This window comes from Aquarana catesbeiana, linkage group LG11 (genome assembly GCF_042186555.1).
Source record: "Aquarana catesbeiana isolate 2022-GZ linkage group LG11, ASM4218655v1, whole genome shotgun sequence".
NCBI lineage: Eukaryota > Metazoa > Chordata > Amphibia > Anura > Ranidae > Aquarana > Aquarana catesbeiana.
Window position 1 is genome coordinate 27,421,842 of NC_133334.1, and position 27,483 is coordinate 27,449,324.

General features: G+C 43.2%; 1 protein-coding gene across 1 annotated transcript in view; it reads left to right on the forward strand.

The window, feature by feature from the left end:
- Nucleotides 1-18,385, forward strand: part of TMEM86A (transmembrane protein 86A) — a 47,227-nt gene extending 28,842 nt beyond the window's left edge. Inside the window, exons 2-3 of the mRNA XM_073604122.1 lie at nucleotides 4,240-4,504; nucleotides 16,503-18,385. Coding sequence (XP_073460223.1) covers nucleotides 4,240-4,504; nucleotides 16,503-16,930 — 693 coding nt within the window. The 3' untranslated portion in view covers nucleotides 16,931-18,385. The remainder of the gene's footprint in view (nucleotides 1-4,239; nucleotides 4,505-16,502) is intronic.
- The last annotated feature ends 9,098 nt before the right edge of the window (nucleotides 18,386-27,483 follow it).

The following is a 27,483-nucleotide window of genomic DNA, read 5'->3' on the forward strand; positions in this document are numbered from 1 at the left end:
CCTTAGCTATTACATTTCTGCTGTTTTTTTTTTTATTTCTTTTTTTTTTAAGTGTTGCAGGTGTTGTAAGTGTGTAAATGTTTTAAGTGTTGCATAACAGGAAAATGCTCAAAGTTGGATAAAAAAACATTAATTTCATTTGCAATTACGGTAAGTTTGTGATGTTTTATACCTTAAAAAAATATTTTAGAGTAATTGATTGGGACAAATAATAAAATAAAATATGTTATTTTTATTTTCATTAAAACTACTCTCCAATACTCTATCCAAAATAAAAATAAAATTTCTGCGTTTAGTTCTACTTTAACCTTAATCAGCCTAATGAACTCCTTCCTTCCCTTCTCCCCCTAGCTATTACAATTCTGCTCTTTTATTATTTCTAATTTGTATCTATTTATTTTAATTCTTTTTAACAAGGAAATGCTCAAAATTGGAAAGATTTGTTTATGTTTTTTATACCAGAAAAAAAATGTTAGTGTTATTTTGATTGGGACAAATAATAAAATAATATAAAGTTGTTTTAAAGAAAATGTAAATGATATTATTTTATTGTATTAATAGTCCCAATGAAAATGATACTAAAATGATTTTTTCTGGTATAGAAAACTGTGACAAAATTATTTGCAAGATTATTTGCAAATTAAATGAATGTTTTTCTTTCCATTTTTGAGCATTTCCTTGTTAAAACGAATTAAAATAAATAGATACAAATTAGAAATAATAAAAACACAGAATTGTAATTTCCTTGTTATGCAACACTGAAAAAAGTAATAAAAAAGTTTTATTATTTGTCCCAATCAAAATGACACTAAAATTATTTTCATTGGGGCTAATAATACAATAAAAAAATATCATTTAATTTTCTTTAAAACTACTTTATAATTCTTTATTATTTGTCCCATCAAAATAACACTAAAATCATTTTCATTGGGACTAATAATACAATAAATTAATATAACTTAAATTTTCTTAAAAACTACTTTATATTATTTTATTATTTGTCCCAATCAAAATGACACTAAAATTATTTTCATTGTTACTAATAATACAATAAAATAATATCATTTAAATTTCCTAAAAACTACTTGATATTATTTTATTATTTGTCTCAATCAAAATCACACTAAAATTATTTTCATTGGGACTAATAATACAATAAAATAATATCATTAAAATTTTCTTAAAAACGACTTTATATTATTTTATTATTTGTCCCAATCAAAATGACGCTAAAATTATTTTCATTGGGACTAATAATACAATAAAATAATATCATTAAAATTTTCTTAAAAACTACTTTATATTATTTTATTATTTGTCTCAATCAAAATCACACTAAAATTATTTTCATTGGGACTAATAATACAATAAAATATTATCATTAAAATTTTCTTAAAAACTACTTTTTATTATTTTATTATTTGTCTCAATCAAAATGACGCTAACATTATTTTCATTGGGACTAATAATATAATAAATAATATCATTCAAATTTTCTTAAGTATTACTTTATAATTCTTTTATTATTTGTCCCAATCGAAATGATACTAAAATTATTTTTTCTGGTATAAAAAAAAAAACATAAACAAATTATTTGCAAATGAAATGAATGTTTTTTTCTTTCCGATTTTGAGCATTTCCTTGTAAAAACTAATTAAAATAAATGAATAAAGAATTAGGAATAAAAAAAAAAAGCATATATGAAAAAAATGCGCCGCGCCTAGGGGTGTAACTGAATAACTGTAAATCTAAGTACAAATCATAGATAATAAAGAGTGCAAATCAAATAGAGCCTAAAGCTCTGATCACTTACTAAGATCACCTGCTGTGTGAATCCTAAAGCTCTGATCACTTACTAAGATCACCTGCTGTGTGAATCCTATGAACAAACACACTAACAAATAACTAGTGCAATAAAACACAAAGTGCAATGTGCATAGAAAAACGTAATAAGATAAATATACAATCCACAGTGATTAAAATATAATCATTCCTAATAAGGTATATATGCTAAAAAATGTTACACATATGTAGATCCACTGTGATTAAAAAGAAAAAAAAAAAAAAAAAAAAAAAAAAAAAAAAATTAAATAAAACAATATATATATTCGTAAAGCACAAACAGAGTAAATCAATCACATGCATGGGCGAATTGAAACTATAATCGCCCTAATAAAGGTGTTCAAATCACATCCGTGAAAGAATCTTCCAATCCAGTAACATAAAGTGACCAAGTTCAAATAAAAGTCAGTGTAATGGTGATGGTTCAAAGAAAAAGTTCCGGTTTTGAATCAAACGTGCCCAAGAAAAACATGCTGTGAAGTGCCTTAGTGACCCCCAATGTGATTGCGCTCACCTTGGAGCGTGTGACACAGGTTTTAATTGTGTCAATACACGCTTTTGGAGCCACCCCTGGGCTCAGTATTAGGTACAGCTGATTCCCACACTAGATTCTTTATGGCTCCACTCACATCAGACCATATAAAAGAAAAAGGCTAATATAGTATAATACCGTAGGATACTTTTATTAAAATCACATCCAATCCCCACATGGGGTACTCACATTTATAAGGTGCTCATGTGCACCAAACATAACATAGGAAAAAACGGCTGTGCGGCGTGCTGCAGGGTGTGAGAGCTCCACAACCCAGCTCTGTGCTGATCGCTCCGTCCTGGCCCCTCCCCTACGCGTCTTCGACACAGGGAGTCACGTGTCTTCATCAGGGGGATCCTATGTTATGTTTGGTGCACATGAGCACCTTATAAATGTGAGTACCCCATGTGGGGATTGGATGTGATTTTAATAAAAGTATCCTACGGTATTATACTATATTAGCCTTTTTCTTTTATATGGTCTGATGTGAGTGGAGCCATAAAGAATCTAGTGTGGGAATCAGCTGTACCTAATACTGAGCCCAGGGGTGGCTCCAAAAGCGTGTATTGACACAATTAAAACCTGTGTCACACGCTCCAAGGTGAGCGCAATCACATTGGGGGTCACTAAGGCACTTCACAGCATGTTTTTCTTGGGCACGTTTGATTCAAAACCGGAACTTTTTCTTTGAACCATCACCATTACACTGACTTTTATTTGAACTTGGTCACTTTATGTTACTGGATTGGAAGATTCTTTCACGGATGTGATTTGAACACCTTTATTAGGGCGATTATAGTTTCAATTCGCCCATGCATGTGATTGATTTACTCTGTTTGTGCTTTACGAATATATATATTGTTTTATTTAATTTTTTTTTTTTTTTTTTCTTTTTCATTTTAATCACAGTGGATCTACATATGTGTAACATTTTTTAGCATATATACCTTATTAGGAATGATTATATTTTAATCACTGTGGATTGTATATTTATCTTATTACGTTTTTCTATGCACATTGCACTTTGTGTTTTATTGCACTAGTTATTTGTTAGTGTGTTTGTTCATAGGATTCACACAGCAGGTGATCTTAGTAAGTGATCAGAGCTTTAGGATTCACACAGCAGGTGATCTTAGTAAGTGATCAGAGCTTTAGGCTCTATTTGATTTGCACTCTTTATTATCTATGATTTGTACTTAGATTTACAGTTATTCAGTTACACCCCTAGGCGCGGCGCATTTTTTTCATATATCATTTATCGCACGGTCATGAATACGTGATCTGCGCCTGCAGCCGGGTAGCTGTTTGGTTGAATTTCCATTAAGGCACTGGATAATTGTGGCTCGCAGGATTTTTTTCCATAAAAAAAAAAGCAGAAATTTAATAGCTAAGGGGAGAAGGGGAGGAAGGAGTTCATTAGGCTGATTAAGGTTAAAGTAGAAATAAATGCAAAACATTTATTTTTATTTTAGATAGAGTATTGGAGAGTAGTTTTAATGAAAATAAAAATGACATTTTTTTTTTTTAAACAAACACTGGTTGAAACAAAAATACAATTTTTTTTTCTTACTTTTCTATAGATTTCATAGAAAATAAAATAATATTTAGAAAATTATAGAAAATAAAACAACATTACCTGTTGTTTCCCGGAAAATGCTTTGGTTCCTTAGGCATATACAGGTGTGAGAACTAAAGTGGTTACAAGCTGTATATATATATTATATTATATATATATATATATATATATATATATATATATATATATATATACACATTATATATTATATATTTTTTTTTATTGTTTTTTTAGGCAGCCATATTTGTATCAGACCATATGACCATTTCCTCTTTCTCTTCCCCTACAGGTGAAATGTGAGGGCCCCAAGCTGGTGCCATTCTTCAAGGCCACCTGCGTGTATTTTGTGCTGTGGTTGCCAACCTCCAGCCCGTCCTGGTTCAGCGCCCTGATCAAGTGTCTTCCCATCTTCTGCCTCTGGGTGTTCCTTTTGGCCCATGGGGTCAATTTCCTCGTCAGCCATCGGAGCGCCAAGATGATCCTGGCCGGGTTAATCTTCTCGGCGGTCGGCGATGCCTTCCTGATCTGGCAGGATCAGGGATATTTTGTCCACGGTAAGTGAAGCGAGGAGAGGAGCTATTGTGAGGAGGCCACCTTCACCGCCGTAAACTAAACCGCAGGATTATTTTTCACTCCGCAGCAGACACAGTAATGACCTTTGCTGAATTTTATGTGATGCTAAACTCCCGCAAAAGCGGGTAAACTCACAACGGACGTACATACAGTTGTGCTCATAAGTTTACATACCCTGGCAGAATTTATGATCTCTTGGCCATTTTTCAGAGAATATGAATGATAACACAAAAACGTTTCTTTCACTCATGGTTAGTGTTTGGCTGAAGCCATTTATTATCAATCAACTGTCTTTTTAAATCATAATGGCAACAGAAACTACCCAAATGACCCGATCATAAGTTTACATACCCTGGTGATTTTGGCCTGATCACATGCACACAAGTTGACACAAAGGGATTTGAATGGCTATTAAAGGTAACCGTCCTCACCTGTGATCTGTTTGCTTGTAATCAGTGTGTGTGTATAAAAGATCAACGAGTTTCTGGACTCCTGACAGACCCTTGCATTTTTCATCCAGTGCTGCACTGACGTTTCTGGATTCTGAGTCATGGGGAAAGCAAAATAATTGTCAAAGGATCTGCGGGAAAAGGTAGTCGAACTGTATAAAGTAGGAAAGGGATATAAAAAGATATCCAAGGAATTGAGAATGCCAATCAGCAGTGTTCAAACTCTAATCAAGAAGTGGAAAATGAGGGGTTCTGTTGAATTCAAACCACGGTCAGGTAGACCAACTAAAATTTCAGCCACAACTGCCAGGAAGGTTTTTCCGGGATGCAAAGAAAAACCCACAAATAACTTCAGGTGAAATACAGGACTCTCTGAAAACATGTGGTGTGGCTGTTTCAAGATGCACAATAAGGCAGCACTTGAAGAAAGATGGGCTGCATGGTCGAGTCGCCAGAAGAAAGCCATTACTACACAAATGCCACAAAGTATCCCTCTTACAATACACCAAACAGCACAGAGACAAGCCTCAAACCTTCTGGCACAAAGTCATTTGGAGTGATGAGACCAAAATGTAGCTTTTTGGCCACAACCATAAACACTTAATTTGGAGAGGAGCCAACAAGACCTATGATGAACGGTCCACCATTCCTACTGTGAAACACGGAGGTGGATCGCTGATGTTATGGGGATGTGTGAGCTACAAAGGCACAGGAAACTTGGTCAAAATTGATGGCAAGATGAATGCAGTATGTTATAAAAAAATACTGGAGGAACATTTTGCATTCATCAGCCAGGAAGCTGCGCATGGGATGTACTTGGATATTCCAACATGACAATGATCCAAAACACAAGGCCAAGGCAACCTGTCATTGGCTACAGCAGAATAAAGTGAAGGTTCTGGAGTGGCCATCTCTGTCTCCTGACCTCAATATCATTGAGCCGCTCTGGAGAGATCTCAGATGTGCAGTTCATGCAAGACAGCCCAAGAATTTACAGGAACTGGAGGCTTTATGCCAAGAGGAATGGGCAGCTTTACCATCTGAGAAGATAAAGAGCCTCATCCACAAATACCACATAAGGATTCAAGCTGTCATTGATGTTAAAGGGGGCAATACACTGTGTTAAGAACTGGGGTATGTAAACTTTTGATCAGGGTCATTTGGGTAGTTTCTGTTGTCATTATGATTTGAAAAGAGTAAACACAGTTGATTGATGATAAATGGCTTCAGCCAAACACTAACCATGAGTGAGAGAAAAGTTTTTGTGTTATCATTCAAATTCTCTGAAAAATAGCCAAGAAATCATACATTCTGCCAGGGTATGTAAACTTATGAGCACAACTGTATGTGATAGCAGGTTCTTCAGTTTTTTTTATATGTGCAGCCATTTAAAAAAATATATTTTTATTGAGATTTTCAGTTTAGAACTTCACAGGAAAAATAAAATAAGAAAAATAAAAGGTAGATCAACCTTCATGTGTATTGAAGGTACAATCACAAAGTAATATTTGTCTTCCAACTGCAGATAGTGCCAGAGCTTGGTCTAGAACAGGGGTCTACAAACTTTTTAAGCAAATGGCCAGTTTACTGTCCTTCAGGCTTTAGGGGGGCTGGACTGTGGTCAGTGTAAGTAGAAAATGTCTCGGCATCACTGGGAGTAAACAGTGCCCCATCATTGGTTTTACCAGGAGGAACAGTGCCCCATGGTTGGTATCAATGGGAGGAATAGTGCCCAATGGTTGATGTCAATGGGAGTAATAGTGCCCCATGGTTGGTATCAATGGGAGGAACAGCGCCCCATGGTGGGTATTAATGGGAGGAACAGCGCCCCATGGTGGGTATTAATGGGAGGAACAGTGCCCATGGTTGGTATCAGTAGGAGGAATAGCGCCTATCCCATGGTTGGTATCAATAGGAGGAACAGTGCTCCATGGTTGGTATCAGTGGGAGGAATAGTGCCCCATGGTTTGTATCAGTGGGAGGAATAGCGCCCCATGGTTGGTATTAATGGGAGGAACAGTGCCCCAAGGTTGGTATCAATGGGAGGAACAGCACCCCATGGTTGGGATCAATAGGAGGAATAGTGCCCCATGTTTGGTATCAATGGGAGGAACAGTGCCCCATGGTTGGTATCAATAGGAGGAACAGTGCCCCATGGTTGGTATCAATGGGAGGAACAGTGCCCCATGGTTGGCATCAATGGGAGGAACAGTGCCCCATGATTGGTATCAATGGGAGGAACAAAGCCCCTTGGTTGGCATCAATGGAAGGAACAGTGCCCCAATGGTTGGTATAAATGGGAGGAACAGTGCCCCATGGTTGGCATCAATGGGAGGAACAGTGCCCCATGATTGGTATCAATGGGAGGAACAAAGCCCCTTGGTTGGCATCAATGGAAGGAACAGTGCCCCATGGTTGGTATCAATGGGAGGAACAAAGCCCCTTGGTTGGCATCAATGGAAGGAACAGTGCCCCATGGTTGGCATCAATGGGAGGAACAGTGCCCCAATGGTTGGTATCAATGGGAGGAATAGTGCCCCATCGACAGTGTCAGTAGGAAGAAGAATGCCCCATCATTTGTCTTAGCAGGAGGAATAGTGCCCCATCGATGGCATCAGTGGGAGTAAGGGTGCCCTATTATTGGAGTCATTGGGAGCAATAGTGCCTCATTATCGGTGTCAGTTGGAGGAATAGTGTCTCAAGGGCCAAGCAGAGGAAAGCAAAGGGCCGCATCTGGCCCCCAGGCCGCAGTTTGGAGACCGCTGGTCTAGAACAGCATTTCCCAACATAAAAAAATAAATAAAGAAACATTTTTAAAAGATCTCATATCACCCCAGTCCAAAATATAAAACAAATGTAAATCTTACTGTATGAGGCCTCATGTCCACTTGAGGTCAAAAACACCTGTTTTACTGTGCCAAATCTTCAAAATAAAATATTCCTCAAGGAGCAGCAGCGTTTTGGCAGAAAAATGCCTAAACGCGCGTAAACGAGTCTAAATGCGCATTAACCTTAATTCATTTCAGTGGCCATAAAAAAATATTATTTTGTCCAATGAAATGAACTAACACCCAAGTGCTTGGCGCACCTAAATGCGCCTAAACAAGTTTACAAAAATTCTTTAGGCGCATTTTGGACGTTGCTCTTGCCAGGAGAGAGGCGTTCAGGAGAGCTGGGCAAACGCATGAGGGCCAAATGATGCGCGACAAATAGACTTTGGGTTTACAAACACTTTAATACAGGGTGCTTCCATGCTTCAGGGCAGTGGCAGGTCACCCTTGTGACCCAGCCGTGTACTCCAGGGGGCCCATGAGGCCCCCCTGTACGCCTGGATAAGAGGGTGCTGCGGCATGTAGAGTAACCAATCCCTCCGTACAGCCACTGAATGTCCACTTCCCCTCCTCTCCCTCAGACATTCAGCGGGAAATGAAGGGCATCGACTTCTCCACATGCCGCTTCCGCTGCCTCCCTATCCCTGTCCTGCTGCCCCAGGCCCCTTTGTGCTTCCCTGGCCCCCCTCCCCGGCCCCCCTCCGCCTGCTGCTGCTGGGGATCTGTCCGGATGGAGAGCACGGAAGGTGTCGGTAAATGTGTCATTTACCGGCCCCTTCCTTGTCTTAATGAATAGAGTTAGCGATCGGTTCACTGACTTTTTTTTTCTCTCTCATTCATTCATAGATGAGGCATACTAAACTGTTTTTACTATGCCTCAGTTTATGAATGAATGGGAAGCTCTGTACAGAGCTATTCCTGTTCATTCCTTCTGTACAGCTGAGGCTGCAGAGAAAGGAATGGCTGAATCTGTTCTCAGTCCCTTTCTCTGTCTCAAAAGTGAGACACCAAGGGCCTGTTTAGACTCCTGATATTTCACCAAAGCCCCCCCACAATGGGGGGGGGGGTCCCAAGAAATGTTTAAAAAAATAAAAAATACAATTGTAAAATAAGATAAAATTAATTCTGTGTAGCTGAAGCTGCAGAGAAAGGGACTGATGAATCTGTCCTCAGCAGGGCCGGATTAACATAGGGGCTGGTGGAGCTGGCATGGGCCTCAATATAGGCCCATGCCAGTGGCTTATGAATATCTGTGTGTCTTCCTGAAGGAAGAGGAGCCCTCTGTGCACACATGGAGGAGACAAGTCAGTGCAGACGAGACCTGTCTGTCGATGCCTGACCCCTATCACAGGATCTGTTCCACTCACACAGATCCTCCTCAGTGTCTGGGGGAGGGGCGCTGATGTTCTAACCAGCAGGAGCCCGGGAGGAAGGACATCTCCCATACTGTTGTTGAGATAAGGTCAGTACATTTGTTAGGGAGGTGTTTTATTGTGCTAGGGGAAAGACTGCTGCTTCCCCCCATGTAATGTGCTTTCTTGTGCCCAGTGCCCCCCATGTAATGTGCTGTGCCCACCATGTCATGTGCCTTGCAGTGCCCCCCATGTAATGTGCTGTGCCCACCATGTCATGTCCATTGCAGTGCCCCCCATGTAATGTGCTGTGCCCACTATGTCATGTGATGTGCATTGCAGTGCCCCCATGTAATGTGCTGTGCCCACCATGTCATGTCATGTGCATTGCAGTGCTCACTATGTAATGTGCAGTGCCCACCATGTCATGTGCTGTACATTGCAGTGCCCACCATGTAATGTGCTGTACATTGCAGTGCCCACCATGTAATGTGCTGTACATTGCAGTGCCCACCATGTCATGTGCAGTGCTCACCATGTAATGTGCTGTACATTGCAGTGCCCACCATGTAATGTGCAGTGCCCACCATGTAATGTGCAGTGCCCACCATGTAATGTGCTGTACATTGCAGTGCCCACCATGTCATGTGCAGTGCCCACCATGTAATTTGCTGTACATTGCAGTGCCCACCATGTCATGTGCAGTGCTCACCATGTAATGTGCTGTACATTGCAGTGCCCACCATGTAATGTGCAGTGCCCACCATGTAATGTGCAGTGCCCACCATGTAATGTGCTGTACATTGCAGTGCCCACCATGTAATGTGCAGTGCCCACCATGTAATGTGCTGTGCCATGCAGTGATCCCACCAAGTAATGTACAGTGCCCACCATGTAATGTGATGTGCCATGCAGTGCCCACCATGTCATGTGCAGTTCCCACCATGTCATGTGCTGTGCCCACCCTGCCATGTGTTGTGCCCAGCATGTAGTGTGTTGTGCCCACTGTGCAATGTGCTGGGCTGTTCAGCAGTGCCCACCATGTCATGTGCAGTTCCTAACATGTAATGTGCAGTTGCATTGCCCACCATGAAATGTGCTATGCCATGCAGTGCCCACCATGTAATGTTTTGTGCCATTCAATGCCCACCATGTAATGCGCTGTGCCCACCACATCATGTGCTGTGCCATGCAGTGCCCACCATGTAATGCGCTGTACCCACCATGTAATGTGCTGTGCCATGCAGTGTCAACCGTGTCATGTGCAGTGGCCACCATGTAAATTACTGTGCAGTGCCCACCCTGTCGTGCTGTGTTGTGCCCACCATGTCATGTGCTGCGCCATGCAGTGCTTACCATGTAATGTGCTGTACCCAGCATGTAATGTGCTGTACATTGTCCACCATGACATGTGCCGTGCAGGGCTCACCATGTCATGTGCGGTGTCCACCAATTAATGTGCTGTGTTCACAATGTAATGTGCTGTGCTGTGTCATGCAGTGCCCACCATATCATGTGGTGTCATGCAGTGCCCACCATGCCATGTGCAGTACCCACCATATAATATGCTGTGCCCACCATATAATGTGCTGTGCAGTGCCCACTTGTAATGTGCAGTGTCCACCATGTAATGTGCTCAGCTGTGCCCGCCATGTCATGTGCTGTGCCCACAATATAAGGTCCTGTGCCCACCGTGTGCTGTGTTGTGCCCACCATGCAATGTGCTGTGTTGTGCAGTACCAACCATGTCATGTGCTGTGCCCACCATATAATGTACTGTACCTACCTTGTAATGTGCTGTATTGGGCAGTGCCAACAGTGTAATGTGCTGTGCCCGCCATGTAATGTGCTGTGCTTCGCCCACCATTAAATGTGCTGTATCCATGTATCCACCATGTAATGTGTAGTGCCAACCATGTAATGTACTGTGCTATTCCCCCCCCCCGTGTAATGTACTATGCTGTGCCCCCCACAGACTCACCCTCTCTCTCTCTCATCCCCTCTCTTTCACCCTGTTCTCTCTCTCTTTCCCCCTTCAACCCCCTCTTTCCTACCACCCTCTCTCTCTTTCACCCTCTCTCTCGTCCCCTCTCTCTCATTCAACGCCTCTCTCTCTCTTTTCCCCTCCCTCTCATCCCCTCTATTTCAGCCCCCTATCTCGCTATCACCCCCCCCCCCTCTCTCTCTTTAATTTAATTCAACAAAAAATTGTTTGCGTTTTCATTTTATTTATTTTCATAAAAAGGCCCACCAAAATCCTTAGCACCAGGCCCATGTTGCTCTTAATCTGGCCCTGGTCTTAAGGGATCGAGTTAGTGAATCGTACCGTTTACTGGCCCCTTCCTTGTCTTAATGAATAGAGTTAGTGACTCACTGACTTTTTTTTTCTTTTTCATTCATTGTCTATATTATGAGATAAATAGAAATTCAGCGTGATTGGTGGGAGCCCCTCATAATGGGCACAGCAGCTGTGCAGACCTGGGAACTCAGTGCAAGGATGGTGGGAACCTCTCATAATGAGTGCAGCAGGTGTGCAGACCCGGGAACTCAGCACAGGGACGTTGGGAACCCCTCATAATGGGCACAGCAGGTGTACAGACCTGGGAACTCAGCGCAGGGATGGTGGGAACTCCTCATAATGGGCACAGCAGGTGTACAGACCTGGGAACTCAGCGCAGGGATGGTGGGAACCCCTCATAATGGGCACAGCAGGTGTACAGACCTGGGAACTCAGCGCAGGGATGGTGGGAACCCCTCATAATGGGCACAGCAGGTGTACAGACCCGGGAACTCAGCACAGGGACGTTGGGAACCCCACATAATGGGCACAGCAGGTGTACAGACCTGGGAACTCAGCGCAGGGATGGTGGGAACCCCTCATAATGGGCACAGCAGGTGTACAGACCTGGGAACTCAGCGCAGGGATGGTGGGAACCCCTCATAATGGGCACAGCAGGTGTACAGACCTGGGAACTCAGCGCAGGGATGGTGGGAACACCTCATAATGGGCACAGCAGGTGTGCAGACCCAGGAACTCAACACAGGGATGGTGGGAACCCCTTATAATGGGCACAGCGGGTGTACAGACCCAGGAACTCAGCACAGGGATGGTGGGAATCTCTCATAATGGGCACAGCGGGTGTATGGACCACGGGAACTCAGCCCAGGATTGGTGGGAGCTCCTCATAATGAGTACAGCAGATATGCAGACCTGGGAATTCAGTGCAGGGATGGTGGGAATGCCTTATAATGGGCACAGCAGGTGTGTAGACCCGGGAACTCAGAACAGGGATGGTGGGAACCCCTTATAATGGACACAGCAAGGGGATAGACCTAGGAACTCAGTGCAGAGATCTCCCCAACAATGCTCCAGTTAGATAGAAGAGACTTACATGTGGTTGCACTCTCCATAAACCACCATGCAGCTGCAGCCATTACCCCGGTATCATTTTTTTTTAGAGCCAGCAGCTCTCTTGTAATAGCAATTGGAGTGGCTGACTAGTCACTCGATTGCCATTACAAGCAGTGGGAGGGAACTTTCGCTGTTTTCCGCGGCTCTCTCTGGCTCTCACATCCCACCGGGAGACCCAAGCGACCAGCCGGACATCTGGCCGGACGGCCAAGCGAAGCCAGGACCAGTTTTGATCGGCTGTTTGTAACAGTAAACCGGAAGCGATGACATCACTTCCGGTTTACTGATCGGCACCAGTTTTTAAAAATCTTCGTGTTTTGAACGCTTTTAAGTGGAGAGGAGGGTAGACCCCAGATTACCCCATTAAGTGCATATTTCCATTCCTTGTGACAGCAATAAAAGTGACAACAGACAATGAAAGCAACAGTGTAAAAAAAAAAAAAAAAAATAAAATAATTTATAATAAAAAAGAAAAAATATAAAGTGCCCCCGCCCTCCCGTGCTTGCATGCAAAGGCAAAAGCCTGTGTCAGTCCCATGCGCACGCAAACATCGATCGTCCCACACATGTGAGGTATAATCACGAACGTCAGATCATGTGCAGTAATTCTAGTACCAGATCTCCTCCGCAAATCTAAAGTGGTAACTGTAAAGGCTTTTAAAGCGGATAGTAAAAATTTGGATAGTAAAATATGGATAGTAAAAATATGGATAGTAAAATTTACATCTTTTGTCGCCGTTGCACGGGCATGCGCAATTTTAAAGCGGCTGTGGTGGGACAAATTTTATATGGTGCACCCAGGTTTAGTCTTGCCTAGGGCAGCACAAAACCAAAATACACCACTGGCTGGGGTAGCGGGGGATATAAGGTAAGCAAAACTGCTTTTTAATGGTAAGAAAATCTACCGCCCCACTGCAGGGGTAGTTTTGAATATTTCCCTGAGTTCGGCTGGAAGTGTCAGTTTGGAGTGTACTGACCCTTTAAATGGCAGTAGGCCTTGGGGATAAATTTAGACTTGCAGTTGTATAAATTGAGCGCTTGTCTTCCCGCGTCTCGCTGCATCTCTGCACAGCGATGGAGGATTTGCATTGTACATGAGCCCCTTAGTCTGTAACCCACAAAGACTTCATTCACCTCCTCAGACACCCATGTCTTTCCCACGATTTTTTTTTTATTGGAGATGCTGAGAGCCGGCAACTGTAGCTTGCAGCTGTAATCATTGGCAGCCTCCAGTGCTCTGTAAATTCTACATAGAGAATGACTGTAACCCCTCTGGTCTCATTGTATACGTCCCAGGATTCCACACTTCATTGGCTCTGTGGCTTCTATCAATGAGGCCAACACAATACTCGGATAAAAGGAAAATGAACCTGCGGTATACAATGGAGCCAGTATGCCGGGCTCGGGAATTGATCTGTTTAAGAAATGCCGATTATTTCTCACTAGAAGCTTCTGAATGAAAGAGTCAGTTCATGTAAAGTCCAACTCCAGGCTAAGGGTTCATTCAATGCAGCGAGTGGTGCACATCAAGGTGTGCAGAACATGCGCCCGCTGATGAGCATTGTGGTGCGTCCTGCATTGGGATTTGGAAGATGCATCACATTGCTTGATTTTTTTTTTTTTTAAAGCTTATTCAACCAGAGCAAACTTCATGACACCTGTGATCTTTTTAGCTGTCTGTAAGAGTGGCATTCTGACCACCAATGTAAGGGACATTCTTCCCACTGACCACCAATGTAAGGGACATTCTTCCCACTGACCACCAATGTAAGGAACATTCTTCTCACTGATCACCAATGTAAGGAACATTCTTCCCACTGACCACCAATGTAAGGAACATTCTTCCCACTGACCACCAATGTAAGGAACATTCTTCCCACTGCCCACCAATGTAGGGGACAGTCTTCCCGCTGACCACCAATGTAAGGAGCATTCTTCCCACTGCCCATCAATGTAAGGGGCATTTTTCACACTTACCACCATTATAAAGAATATTTTTCCCACTGACCACCAATGTAATGGACATTTATCCCAGTTGTCACCAATGTAAGGGGCATTCTTCCCTCTGACCACCAATGTAAGGGGCATTATTCCCACTGACCACCAATGTAAGGGGCATTATTCCCACTGCCCATCAATGTAAGGGGCATTATTCCCACTGACCACCAATGTAAGGGATCATTCTTCCCACTGATCACCAATGTAAGAGATCATTCTTCCCACTGACTACCAATGTAGGGGATAGTCTTCCTGCTGAGCACCAATATAAGGAACATTCTTCCCTCTGACCACCAATGTAAGGAGCTTTCTTCCTGCTGATCACCAATGTAAGGAGCATTCTTCTCACTGACCATCAATGTAAGGAGCATTCTTCCCGCTGACCACCAATGTAAGGGACATTCTTCCCACTGCCCACCAATGTAGGGGACAGTCTTCCTGCTGACCACCAATGTAAGGAGCATTCTTCCCACTGACCATCAATATAAGGGGCATTTTTCACACTGACCACCATTATAAAGAATATTTTTCCCACTGACCACCAATGTAAGGTGCATTCTTCCCAATGACCACCCACCAGGCCCTTGAGGTCTACTGTGAGAGTTTTATATGGATTCTAAAGGTGAATCCCATGCAATAATCAAGAACAACCGCAAGTCCACCAAAAGATGCATAATAGACTCTTATCTGAGCATACAGCCTGACAGGCCAGGAAAGGTGGTGGTTCCTCCTGAACCTTACCGGGCGACTTGCTCTTGCGAGAGGAAGGGTCTGGTACAGAATTTGGGATGAATCACCATTTCCTTTTTTTATTGGTGGGATCCCCCTTAAAATTCATACCAGTCCTGAAGACCCTGCTATGAAGTATGGGGAAATCACATACAAATATTGTTTTTACATTTTGCTCAGCTCCTTCGTTTACATGGCTAGGGATTTTCTTGATCTATACCGGACCCTTATCCTAGATAATAGTTGTTAATAGAGGACCCCCACACTCCCTGACAAAGCACCTTGTTACCTTGTTGATGAGGACGAGGGTCTTTTCCCGACAACTCTAGCCCGGTGGTTGCGGTGGTCTGTGGGTGGGTGGGCTTATCGGAATCTGTAAGCCTCCTTTGACAAATACCCTGTTTCCCCCGAAAATAAGACCTAGCGTGATTGTTGGTAATGGCTGCAATATAAGCCATACCCCCCAAATAAGCCCTACCCTGTTTCCCCGAAAATAAGCCCTACCCTGAAAATAAGACCTACAAGGACTTTAACTAGGGCTTATTTGGGGAGGTAGGGCTTATATTGCAGCCATCACCGTCATTTGCGCTAGGTCTTATTTTGGGGGAAACAGGGTATAAAGGAAGAGGCGGGGATAGTGGTGACATCATTGCCCAACTATGGCCATGGCAAGAGTTGTAGACACAGAAGGAGCAATGGCAACATCTATAGGTTTTGTGTGTCCCAACTCCTGTTACTGCCTGTCCATAATACTCTTAGGCTGGGTTCACACTATAAAACCCAGCGGCTCACAGCAGGAGTCCGGTGTGTCTCCATTCACCGTTTCAGGTCTGATTTCAGTCCGAATTCTGGGCTGAATTAGAACCTGAAACGGACCAAAAGACGGACAGGGCTCCTGTGCAATTTGCCGGCTCACTAGAGAGCTGGTCACAATCTCCTGCTATGCACATATGCACATTGGATGCGGGAAACCCTCATCCAATTCGCAATAGTGTGAACCCGGCCTTAACATTAAGCAGGCCACCTGAGACTGGGAGAACCTAATGTGGCGGTCTCAACATGGGAGTCCCTAGGAGACATCAGAAACCACTGGATGACTTATTATTCATTGTCTACTAAAAAAATATATGGATAACTGTCATTTGTGTAGGGTTTCTAAGACATTCATGTAGATTTGTACACTTACCCTTGTTTGTTGTTTTCCACAGGCTTGCTGATGTTCGCCATCGCCCACATCCTTTATTCCTCCGCCTTCGGAATGAAGCCTCTGGACCTGCGCGCCGGAGCCGTGGTAGCCCTAATATCCGGCTTCTTATATACCCTGTTGTACATCTATCTCACTGGCCCCTTTGTATACTTGGTGGCGGCCTACACGGCCCTAATAGCCTTCATGGGCTGGCGAGCCATCGCTGGGGTCCAACTTTGCAATGACCTCTGGACATGGACCAAGCTCTCAGCCTGCATCGGCGCAGTTCTTTTCATCGTGTCCGACCTGACCATTGCCGTCAACAAGTTCTGCTTCCCCGTCCCTTGCTCCCGAGCCATCATCATGGCCACGTATTACGCCGCACAGATGCTGATCTCTCTGTCGGCAGTTGAGTGCAGGGACGAAGAGGATTATCAAAAGAAAAAGTAAGAAAAAATAAAAAGTACTGAACTATTTTGGAAACATGGATACCTTTTCCCTCTCGCAAAGGGATCTTGTCGTCTCCAGTGCATCGTGATTTTGCTTCTTTGAAGCTTCGCTGGCACCCTTTAAACTTGGTTGGCAGCGCCATGGCCGCTAAAAGAACAGGGTGGCCTGCTCTTTGCATCGCTTCAGGCTGGGTCAATGTGAAGCTTTTCTGAACTATATTTTGTACATCATGCACAACCTATAAATTGTCATGTCTGTTTCAGAGGGCTTGCTACAGCAACCTAAGCACCCTACGGGCCCCACGTGAAGATCCTGTGATGTCCAGATACCATGAAACCAAGCTTTCACCCATCTATCTTTTTTATACAAGAAGCTCTTGGCTCGCAAGATAATGGCATGCGCTGGCGCTCCCAAAAATATTTTAATGGTAGACCGCTGGTCCCCTTGCATCCCTGGTTTTGTAGAAATGGAGTACAGTGGTAGGACCTCATATAAAACTCAAGAAAGAGTTAAAGGGGACCTGCGAGGAAGAAAATAATAGCGCTGAAACTTCATCCTGGCTTTTCTACCTACTAACCTGGAACAAGCAATCAGTCAGAAAAGTCAAAAAATTCTGAATTCCCATCTGCCATACTGATTCAGGTCAATGACTCACTTGGCAGTGAACTAACAGGGAGGTTGACTGCCTCAGGGCCCCCCCGGCCTACCCTTTAAAATCAAGTGAGCACTGGCAGATTCCATCCTTCTGTCCTTAAAGGTTTCCCCTTTATTTTGAGCATCTGGTAGTTACATAATATCAGGTTTTTTTATGCATAATTCTTTTTTTCTTTGTTGTGAACTGCAGAAACACTGAAGGTTACAAATTGCAAATCAGCTTTATGCACCTGGTAGTGTTGACAGGGGAGGGGATACTGCAGTGTGGAATTGCGCTGACTACAATGATGTCTGGAATCCAAGGTGAAGTTGCCTGACTTCCTTCCACATGCCTAGAACCTTTGTGGATTAATGTATCTTCCAAATGGGCATCCAAAAACTAGGGCAAGTAAAAAGTAATTTACTTTATGGTAGTTTCCATTCTCCCTGAGCACTCAGTTTAAGAGGTCTACACATAAGCGAAGGTGGTCGCTCAAAATAGATGATTTGAATAATTTTGGATGGATGTCCCTGGGTGTGTTTTGAGTAATCCCCAGTGGGCCAAATCACCTCCTGAGTTGTAATATCTCTAAGTAGTGAGATTCCTATATAGTAGTTTGTGTCTCTGCCCCTTCCACGAGGCCAAAGTGAAGGTGTCACTCCTAACCCTACATTTTTAAATTCATTGAGGACCATGAAAACCCTCATTTATAATTGTAATGACCAGGGTAGTTGGCTAGACAGAAGATTCTAGTGAAGGTGTATGTATAATGCCAGCAAGTTATTCAGCCATCAATAAATTCATTGCATAAGTAAAATAAACATTTTGGGTTTTGTTAGCTTTTACCAAGATTGCTGCTTATGGATGTGAATGATATTACTCTTTAACAATGTAAAGGAAGGACCTTTGATCAGACTTTGACGCTACAAATATGACCCCCATTCTTGAGGGACCCTATTGTCTGAGAACCCTTACATAGAATTGAGGATTACTAAAATGTTAATTGGAGGACACTGCGCTAAACATTCTTCTACCTGTGGGTATACTGCCAACTGCAGGAGGTTTTGACACAGTATGCAAAGCAAAAGGGGCCTGCCTCCTACTGGCAATACCCCCCAGGGATGCTTAGGGCACAGCCACACTCCAAGGTCGGCTCTTTCAGGCATTTATTTAGCCATCAACAATATATACTGTAGCTGTATCCATGATGTCTTTATCCAAAGACCACCGCTTCTGAATGCGTTTCACCAAAATTGGCTTGGTCACCGGGTGATCCTGGTGATCAAGCCAATTTTGGTGAAACACCTTTAGATTATGCTGGTGATCAAGCCAATTTTGGTGAAACACATTCAGATTATCCTGGTGATCAAGCCAATGTTGGTCAAACACATTCAGGAGTGGTGGCCTTTAGATTGGGACATCATGGATGCAGCTATATATTGTTGATAGCTAAATAAATGCCTAGAAGAGCAGACACTGGAGTGTGGCTCTTACTCCTTTGTACCTTTCAACAGTGAGTGGAGATGGGCTTTCTGAGCCAGCACCTTGGCTACCCCAAGACAGTCAGAGGCGTAGGTCTGAAGTGGTGCTGTGGATTTAGGATGTTTTATTGTGGTTTTATTGTGCTGAGGAGCAGATTCCTGTCATTTACTGTGGGGATAGCCACTGGGGGGGGGGGGGGGGGGGTCTGGTCTCTTATATTTTGCATAAGGTCCAAAACTTCTGTAGGCAACAGTATACCAACAGAGAAAGGAAAATTCAGTTCTGTGTCCCCCAATTAACTACTGAAGTAAGGGATTTTACAGAATCCTGTGTTTCCATCAAATCTCACCTCTGTTATAATAATTACCAAATATATCTGGTGCTATTTCCGTTCCCAAGATTGGGAAATGCGATTAATACTTCTTTCTCAGGTGCTTGTACCCATATGTTGTAAATCATGGGAGTTGTAAACATCAGACCGAAAAGTGTCATATTTAGCGCCTGTTGTCTAGGCATTTTATAAGCTTTAGTTTAGTAGAAATCAACCCAGGAGTCTCCCCAGAATCTGATAAATGCCCACTGAAGCTTTATAGCTACATAGGAAAAAAAAAAAAATAACATGCCCTTTGGGTTCAACCACTAAACAAAAATAAATAACCTTAAAATCTGCATTCTCAGAACCCCAAACCAACAGCTGATCCAGAGAAAGGCAAAAAGCAAAGGCCTTATAAAGCATGGTCCAATTCGTTTCAACTGGGAAAGAAATCCTTCCTGATATCCAAATCAATTGGATAATGCCAGAATCAACATCCAGCATTAACAGTGTTATTTCCTAGTATTAGCCAGTTTTATTTTGTATATTTAGAAACACATTCAGCCCCTTTTGGGACAATTTACATCAATCTTTCTCAAACATTTTACCCCAGAGGAACCCCTAAAATAATTTTTTGTCCTTGAGGAGCCCTTACTAATCCATGATGTCTCTATGATTGGGTATCAATCACAAAAAAAAGCCTTTTATGTTGGTGGTCAATAGAAAGATGTTTGGAATTTTGCGCTGCTAGCTTTGCCTGATGGTACCATTAAATGGGAGGCCAATCAGACAGAGCTCAAGTAACCCCTAGCAACCTCTAGAAGAATCCTAGGGTTCCACAGAACCCTGGTGGAGAATGGTTGATCTTCACAGTTAGCTAAGCCTAGCTCCTGTGAAAGTCTGTTCCATGTTAAAGTTCTTTGCTCAAAGTGTTAATTACCTTAAAGTGAACAACTTTGTACCAAGCTCACTATTCTCAACTAGGGTTCCACAGGACCCTGGTTGAGAATTCAGCCCCTTTTTGAACAATATAGTGTACATCGGTCTTTCTCAAACATTTTACACCAGGTGAAAACCTAAAATAATTTTCAGGTCTCGGGGGAACCCTTACTTAGACCAATTTATTGGGTATCAGTAGCAAACATGCCTCTTAACCTTGGTGGTCAATGGAAAGATAATGTGGAACCCCTAACAACTTCTGGAAGAACCCTAGGGTGCCACAGAACCCTGGTTGAGAATGGCTGATCTACATAGTTGGCTAAGCCTAGCTCCTGTGAAAGTCTGTTCCATGTTAAAGTTAATTTGCTCAATGTGTTAATTACCCTAATGTGAACAACTTTGTATCAAGCTCACTATTCTTCACCAGGGTTCCACAGAACCCTGGTTGAGAATTCAGTCCCCTTTGGAGCAATATATTGTACATCAGTCTTTCTCAAACATTTAACCCCAGATGAAACCCTAAAATAATTGTCAGGCCTCGGGGGAACCCTTACTAAGACCAATTTATTAGGTATCAGTGGAAAAAATGCCTCTTACATTGGTGGGCAATGGAAAGATAATGTGCTACTGGCTTTGCCAGGTGGCGTTGGTATCATTAAATGAGAGGTCAATCAGACAAAGCTCAAGGAACCCCTAGCAACCTCTGTAAGAACCCCAGGGTTCCACAGAACCCTGGTTGAGAATGACTGATCTTCAGAGTTGGCTATTCCTAGCTCCTGTGAAAGTCTGTTCCACATTAAAGCTCCTTTGCTCAAAGCGCAGACAGCACCCCTTTGACTTTTAAAATTACCTGAGTGAACAACATTGTACCAAGATCACTATTTGGACCATTTATGTATTTATACATGGTGATCATGTCACCCCTTAATCGTCTGTCTTCATCAGGGAATAAATTCAGTTAATTTATTCTTCCCTCATAGCTTATGCCCTTTGTTAATTTAGTTGCCCTTCTCTGCACCATTTCCAGTTCCACAACATCCGTTTCTGTTAACACAAAGGCTTCCATTGCTAACCCTTTCTATTGGAAATGCTTTCTGCCTGACTGTTATGTTGAATTCAGTACTCTCTGGATGATATTAGTAAGCACATTAAGACTTGTTTCTCGATAAGCCTACTTTTTCTGAATCAATATCTCAGAAACTCCTAAAGTCAGAAGGACAAGCACAGCAGACAGGCAACTAGCATTTCCCAAATAGACGTTGTAAATGGCACTTCCTATATCTGTCATGACAGGCAAGCTAAAGTTCAGGGCTGCTTTGAACAACTAGGAAGGACAATGGCGTAGATGCGTAAGTAGGAGCCCTTTAAAAGAGCTCAGGCACAGGGATTGCAGTGGTTGCACTTCAGACTGGGTCCCTGTTTGGGAAAGGTTCTGGGTCTGGGCTAGTTTTAGCCTCCTTTTTAACTGCTGAGGCATAAAACTCCCATATATGCAGAGGACAACAGCTACGTTGGGAGAGATGATTTCTGATGATCATTCATAGAGGTGCTATGATGGGAGTAAAGAGCCAGCACAACAATGCATTCACATGCATCCCTTGTGCTTGACCAAGTGAAGGGGATGGATAAAGAAGCATCTCAGTGTGGTTTTTATGGCCCTTTTCTTCCCAGAAAATTTCCACTATGAATCTTACAGCTCTACCGACACACTTTTTAAGCTTGGGCAGTCAAGGGAGGCTGGAGCACACTTTCTGATACAAATTCTATGCATGCCCCTTGGGGGGAGGTCCTAGGAAGAGTAGTTTGGACTGAGGAGGAGACATGAACCCTGATATAAACCCTGTGCCTGCCGCTTGAGGATGTCTTAGGAATGTTAATAGAGACTGAGTAGATGGGAACCCCCTTCCGGATACAATCCCTTTTCCTGTTCCTTGGGGTAGGTCCTAGGAAAAGTAGTTGAGACTGAAGAAAAGACAGGAACACCTTTCCTGATACAATCCCTTCGTCTGTTCCTTGGGGGAAGCCCTAGGAAAATTAGTGGAAAAGACAGGAACCCCTTTCCTGATACAATCCCTTCGTCTGTTCCTTGGGGGAGGCCCTAGGAAAAATAGTGGAGACTGAAGAGAAGACAAAACCCTTTTCCTGATACAATCCCTTTGCCTGTTCCTCGAGGGAGGTCCTAGAAAAAGTAGTGGAGACTGAGGAGAAGATGGGAAACCTTTTCCTGATACAATCCCTTTGCATGTTCCTTGGGGGTGGTCCTAGGAAAAGTAGCGGAGACTGAGGAGAAGACAGGAACCCTTTTTCAAACCCTGTGCCTGTTGCTTAGGGTAGGTCTTAGGAAGGTGAATAGGGACTGAGGAGGAGATGGGAACCCAACTTCTCCCTGTTTCTGGTCCTTGGGGAAAGTCCTAGGAGGGATAGTAGGGACTGACCCTTTAAGGATATGTTCTTTGGTCAGTATTGATTCCATGTTTTATTATGTTTATGACATATGATGATATAAGTTCACATTACAACCATTAGCAGGTGGATCTAGGAGTACTTAGAGCCAGGCACAGCCTTAAAAATTATATGTACAAGGCCCATGTCTGTTCCACCAACAACCGAAATGACTGCAGTGTTTTTATTAACCCCATTCCTTAACAGAGCAGAAATATTTTCTTTGTAACTTATCTTGAAATGGTGTAGTAATTGAAGCAAATGGTCTTACCTTGATTATTGGTCCAGTGGGCATTAAAGAGTGGAGGACCAGGGACTTGTAGTGTGAAAATGACGGATCCCTCTGCTTTAAGTTTCTGTGAGAACTGCTGCCAGTACCTCCACATGAATTTGAGTAGGTGTCACATTTTCCATAGACTTCTATGAGGGTGACACCTTAAGATGAATAGTGGGAGGAGAAAACTGCAGGTCCAGATAATTTCTCAGAGTGAGGACTTTGAAGCAAAAGGAATGGGTGACTGGAGACGTTGAACGGAATGGAAGTCTCACACAATGCTCCACTTCTTAGGCTCCATACTTCACACATGAGCATTGAGTTGGTCAATTGACTTAAATATAAATAGCCCTGAGTGGATGGTAGAGGCTTGACTCACCCTTTGGATTCGTATACCTGAGGACTCCAGCAAGCCAAGTTGTGCAGAATAGTTTGGGAAGCTCCTGGTAACCCTGACAAGATAACGGGGCCAAAAGAAGTCTGAGCCACTTCCTTTAAAAAGTCTAAAAGGGACACCCAGGGTTTGTTCACACCAGTGACCGTGCATTGTGTTATGGTATTGTGCCCATTACCGCCTGCTTTACTGTGACCGGCAACGGCATGTTAAAAGCATTGGCGCTGTGCCATTTCATCTTAATGGCACCCCAGTTCACATGGACTTGTGTTGCAACAAAGGGAAAGGCAAGGCACCACTATGTATGCTAAAGCGTTGCCGCACAGTGCACTACTGTACATGTTTGATAGCAAGATGCATTGGGGTGCCATTGAAATACCGAATTGCCATAGTGTGAATGGGCCCTTAGGGGGTCTATTTATAATTTGGTTCACACAGCTTGTATGCAATTAGAAAAAAATGTGTGAATCTTGGGTGAAAGTTGTGTGAAAACATAAATAGAACATAGAAGGGTGACACCGGCAGTCAAGCTAAGGGTGCTCAGAGAACAGAAGAATATATATAGCAAAAAACCTTTGGAACCCCCTTTGGTCTCTTTTACCGATAAGCCATTGGGAACCAGAATTGCCAAAAGTAACACTGAAATTCGACACGGGGCATCAGAATTCATGAAATTCAGTCTCAGTTTTATGTCATCCGAGTTTCATGATCAGCTCTAGTGGCAATATCCACACTATGGCATTATGGTAATGTGCACCTTACATTGCACTTTACAGCAAGACTTGGCAACAACACGTTAAATGCATTGGAGTGATACCGTGCTATTCAATTGGTGCCCCAATGCACCTTGCTGATGGATGTGCATTGTAGCACAATGTAACACGAGGCCATTTACTGAACTGCGTTGAGGTGTGCTGCCAAAAAAATGGTGCATGCACCCGTTTTGTGGCAGTGCAGTCACGGCAACACATGGTAGTGTGACGGCAAGGCACATTGGGGCGCCATTCAAATGAATGACACTGCATCCCACCAACATTTAGTACCTCAACACCATGGTGTGAACGGGCCCTATAAATCGCAATAGTCACAATGGGCCCCTAGGAAGTCACTGGGTGGTTCATCCTCCAGGATCCCTCAAAGACTAAAAATCCTATTTAGAATGACCAACAAAACCATTTACCAAGTTTTTATTTTTCCTCCTGATATTTTTGTTGATGTTACTTTTTTTTTATTATGTAACTTTGGTGCAATCATTGATTTGTTTTCTAAACTGTATTGAAATATTTTGATTTTCTTTTTCTTATATTTTATTTTAGATTGGCTTTTCTAGAACCATGTACTGTATAGGAATGTGCGAAAACTTCATATTCAATAGTGTTCAACCTTTAGGGTTTTTAGGACTATTACTATATGTATGGGAATGAGCTGTATTTAAACCTTTTTTTTTATGGTGAGTTTAATCCAGGGCACTCCAAACTTTCTAAACAAAAGGCCAGTTTACTGTCCTTGAGACTTTGGGGAGGACTGGACTTTGGCCATCAGTGGGAGTAAACAAATGCTCCATCTTTGGTGTTAGTGAGAGGAATTGTGCCCCAATCGTTGGTGTCATTGGGTGGGAAGAATCCTGCCCCATCGGTGGAGTCACTGGGAGGAACTGTGCCCCAAGTGTTGGGGTCACTGGGAGGAACTGTGCCCCATTGTTGGAGTCATTGGGAGGAATTGTGTCCCTTCATTGGTGTCAGTGGGGGAATTATACCCCATTGTTGGTGTTGATGAACGTATTGCCCCAAGGGCTGGATAAAAGCAAGCAAAGGGCCTCATTCAGCCCCTGGGACCGCAGTTTGGAAACTGGTTTAATCTCTGCTGAGTGAATCTCCTTACAGGATAAAGTCGGCGAAATTTCTGCCAGGCATGTGTATTGCTTTGCCTGAATGCCAAAATGATGTACATATTTCTTATTTCCCCTTTTTCAGAGATCTGCAATGTTATAAACTTACAACCAATCAATTGTTAATGCCGCGTACACACGAGCGGACTTGTCGACCAGACTGGTCCGACGGACTTTCGGCGGACTTCCGACGGACTTTCGGCGGACTTCCAACGGACTTTCCCAACGGACTTGCCTACACACGATCACACCAAAGTCCGACGGATTCGTACGTGATGACGTACGACCGGACTAAAATAAGGAAGTTGATAGCCAGTAGCCAATAGCTGCCCTAGCGTTGGTTTTCGTCCGTCGGACTAGCATACAGACGAGCGGATTTTTCGATAGGAACTGGATCTGGCAGAGTTCCGACGTAAAGATTTGAAACATGTTCCACATCTAAAGTCCGTCAGATTTTCGACCGAAAAAGTCCGCTGCAGGTCCGATGAAGCCCACACACAGTTGAATTGTCCGCCGGACTCGGTCCGTCGGACCAGTCCGGTCGAATAGTCCTCTCGTGTGTACGAGGCATTACAATGAAACTCAGTGTTGTCAGCAAGTATCATCATTTAGCCTCCGTTCTCACTGGTACGACTTGTCATGCGACTCCACATGTCACAAGTCGCAGACCATGTATTTCAATGGCTACCGTTCTAATTGCAGCGACTCCTAAAAAAGGTTCCAGCACTATTTTGATGCGACTTTTGAGTGCCATAGAGTGTAAAAGTTGCATGAAAGTGTGAACGGAGCCTTAGGGATGATTGAGCAGCCATCGATGTTGTTAATCTGGGTACGAGGTGATTGTACAATCTTCTTTAGGGCTTGTTCACAGCAGGCGCGGTGCAGAAACGTGTGCAAAATACCGCACAAAAACGGGCTGCTTTTTGCAGACACGTCAGGGCTCCATTAATTCTTAATGTCACCCCCAAAAATTAGATTAGAGAAGAAATTGATCACTTATCTAAGCGTTTATGACCAACATAAGGGCTTGTTCACAGCAGGGGGTGCATCTGAGTGCACTCACCTTTTTTTTTTTTTTGCGCACCTTGGCAGATCGTGTTTTAAGACAGTCCATTAATTTCAACGGGCTGCCCTATGCACGTGAAACACGCAGCAGGTGTCAGTGTTAAGTTAACGACACCCCAAACTCAGGGCACAAACACAGTGCGTTTGCCTGCCACCGCATGCGATCCGGTTGCGGTGCATTTTTTAAAGTTGTGCATACGCTTCTTTTGGAGCTGCACTTTCATCTCATTAATAATGAATGGGCTAAAAATGAACTTCACTTCAAATCGCACAGGAACGCAAACCTGCCCTAAAAATGCAGCACGCAGGTCCACGCAAAATGGTGCTTGCTCTCAGACGCACCCCCTAGTGTGAACAAGTCGGTATGGTGGCCAAATATGCTTCGATAAGTGATCATTTTCTTCTTAGATCAAATTCTTCTGATAGAAATAATTGGTTTATAAATGACAACCTATTCAATCAATATGTCACAGGCCGAGAAGTAAATTTCGACTCATGGTTAGGATGCAATTGTAAATTATCGACACTTGGGGATGTCCTAGGCAGGTTAGTAGAGACTAAGGAGGAGATGGGAAGCCCCTTACGGATACAATCCCTTTACCTGTTTCTTGAGGGAGGTCCTAGGAAAAGTAGTTGAGACTGAGAAGACAGGAATCCTTTTCCTGATATAGCCCCTTTGCCTGTTCCTTTGGGGAAGTCCTAGGAAAAGTAGTTGAAAACGAGGAGAAGACGGGAACCCTTTTCCTGATACAGCCCCTTTGCCTGTTCCTTTGGGGAGGTGCTAGGGAAAGCAGTTAAGACTGAGGAGAAGACGGGAACCCTTTTGCTGATACAATCCCTTTGCCTGTTGCTTGGGGGAGGTCCTAGGAAAAGTAGTTAAGACTGAGGAGAAGACGGTAACCCTTGTCCAGATACAACCCCTTTGCCTGTTCCTTTAGGGAGGTCCTAAGAAAAGTAGTTGAGGCTGAGGAGAAGACAGGAACCCTTTTTCCTGATACAGCCCCTTTGCCTGTTCCTTTGGAGAGGTCCTAGGAAAAGTAATTGAGACTGAGGAGATGACGGGGACCCTTTTCCCGATACTACCCCATTGCCTGTTCTTTGGGGAGGTCCTAGGAACAGTAG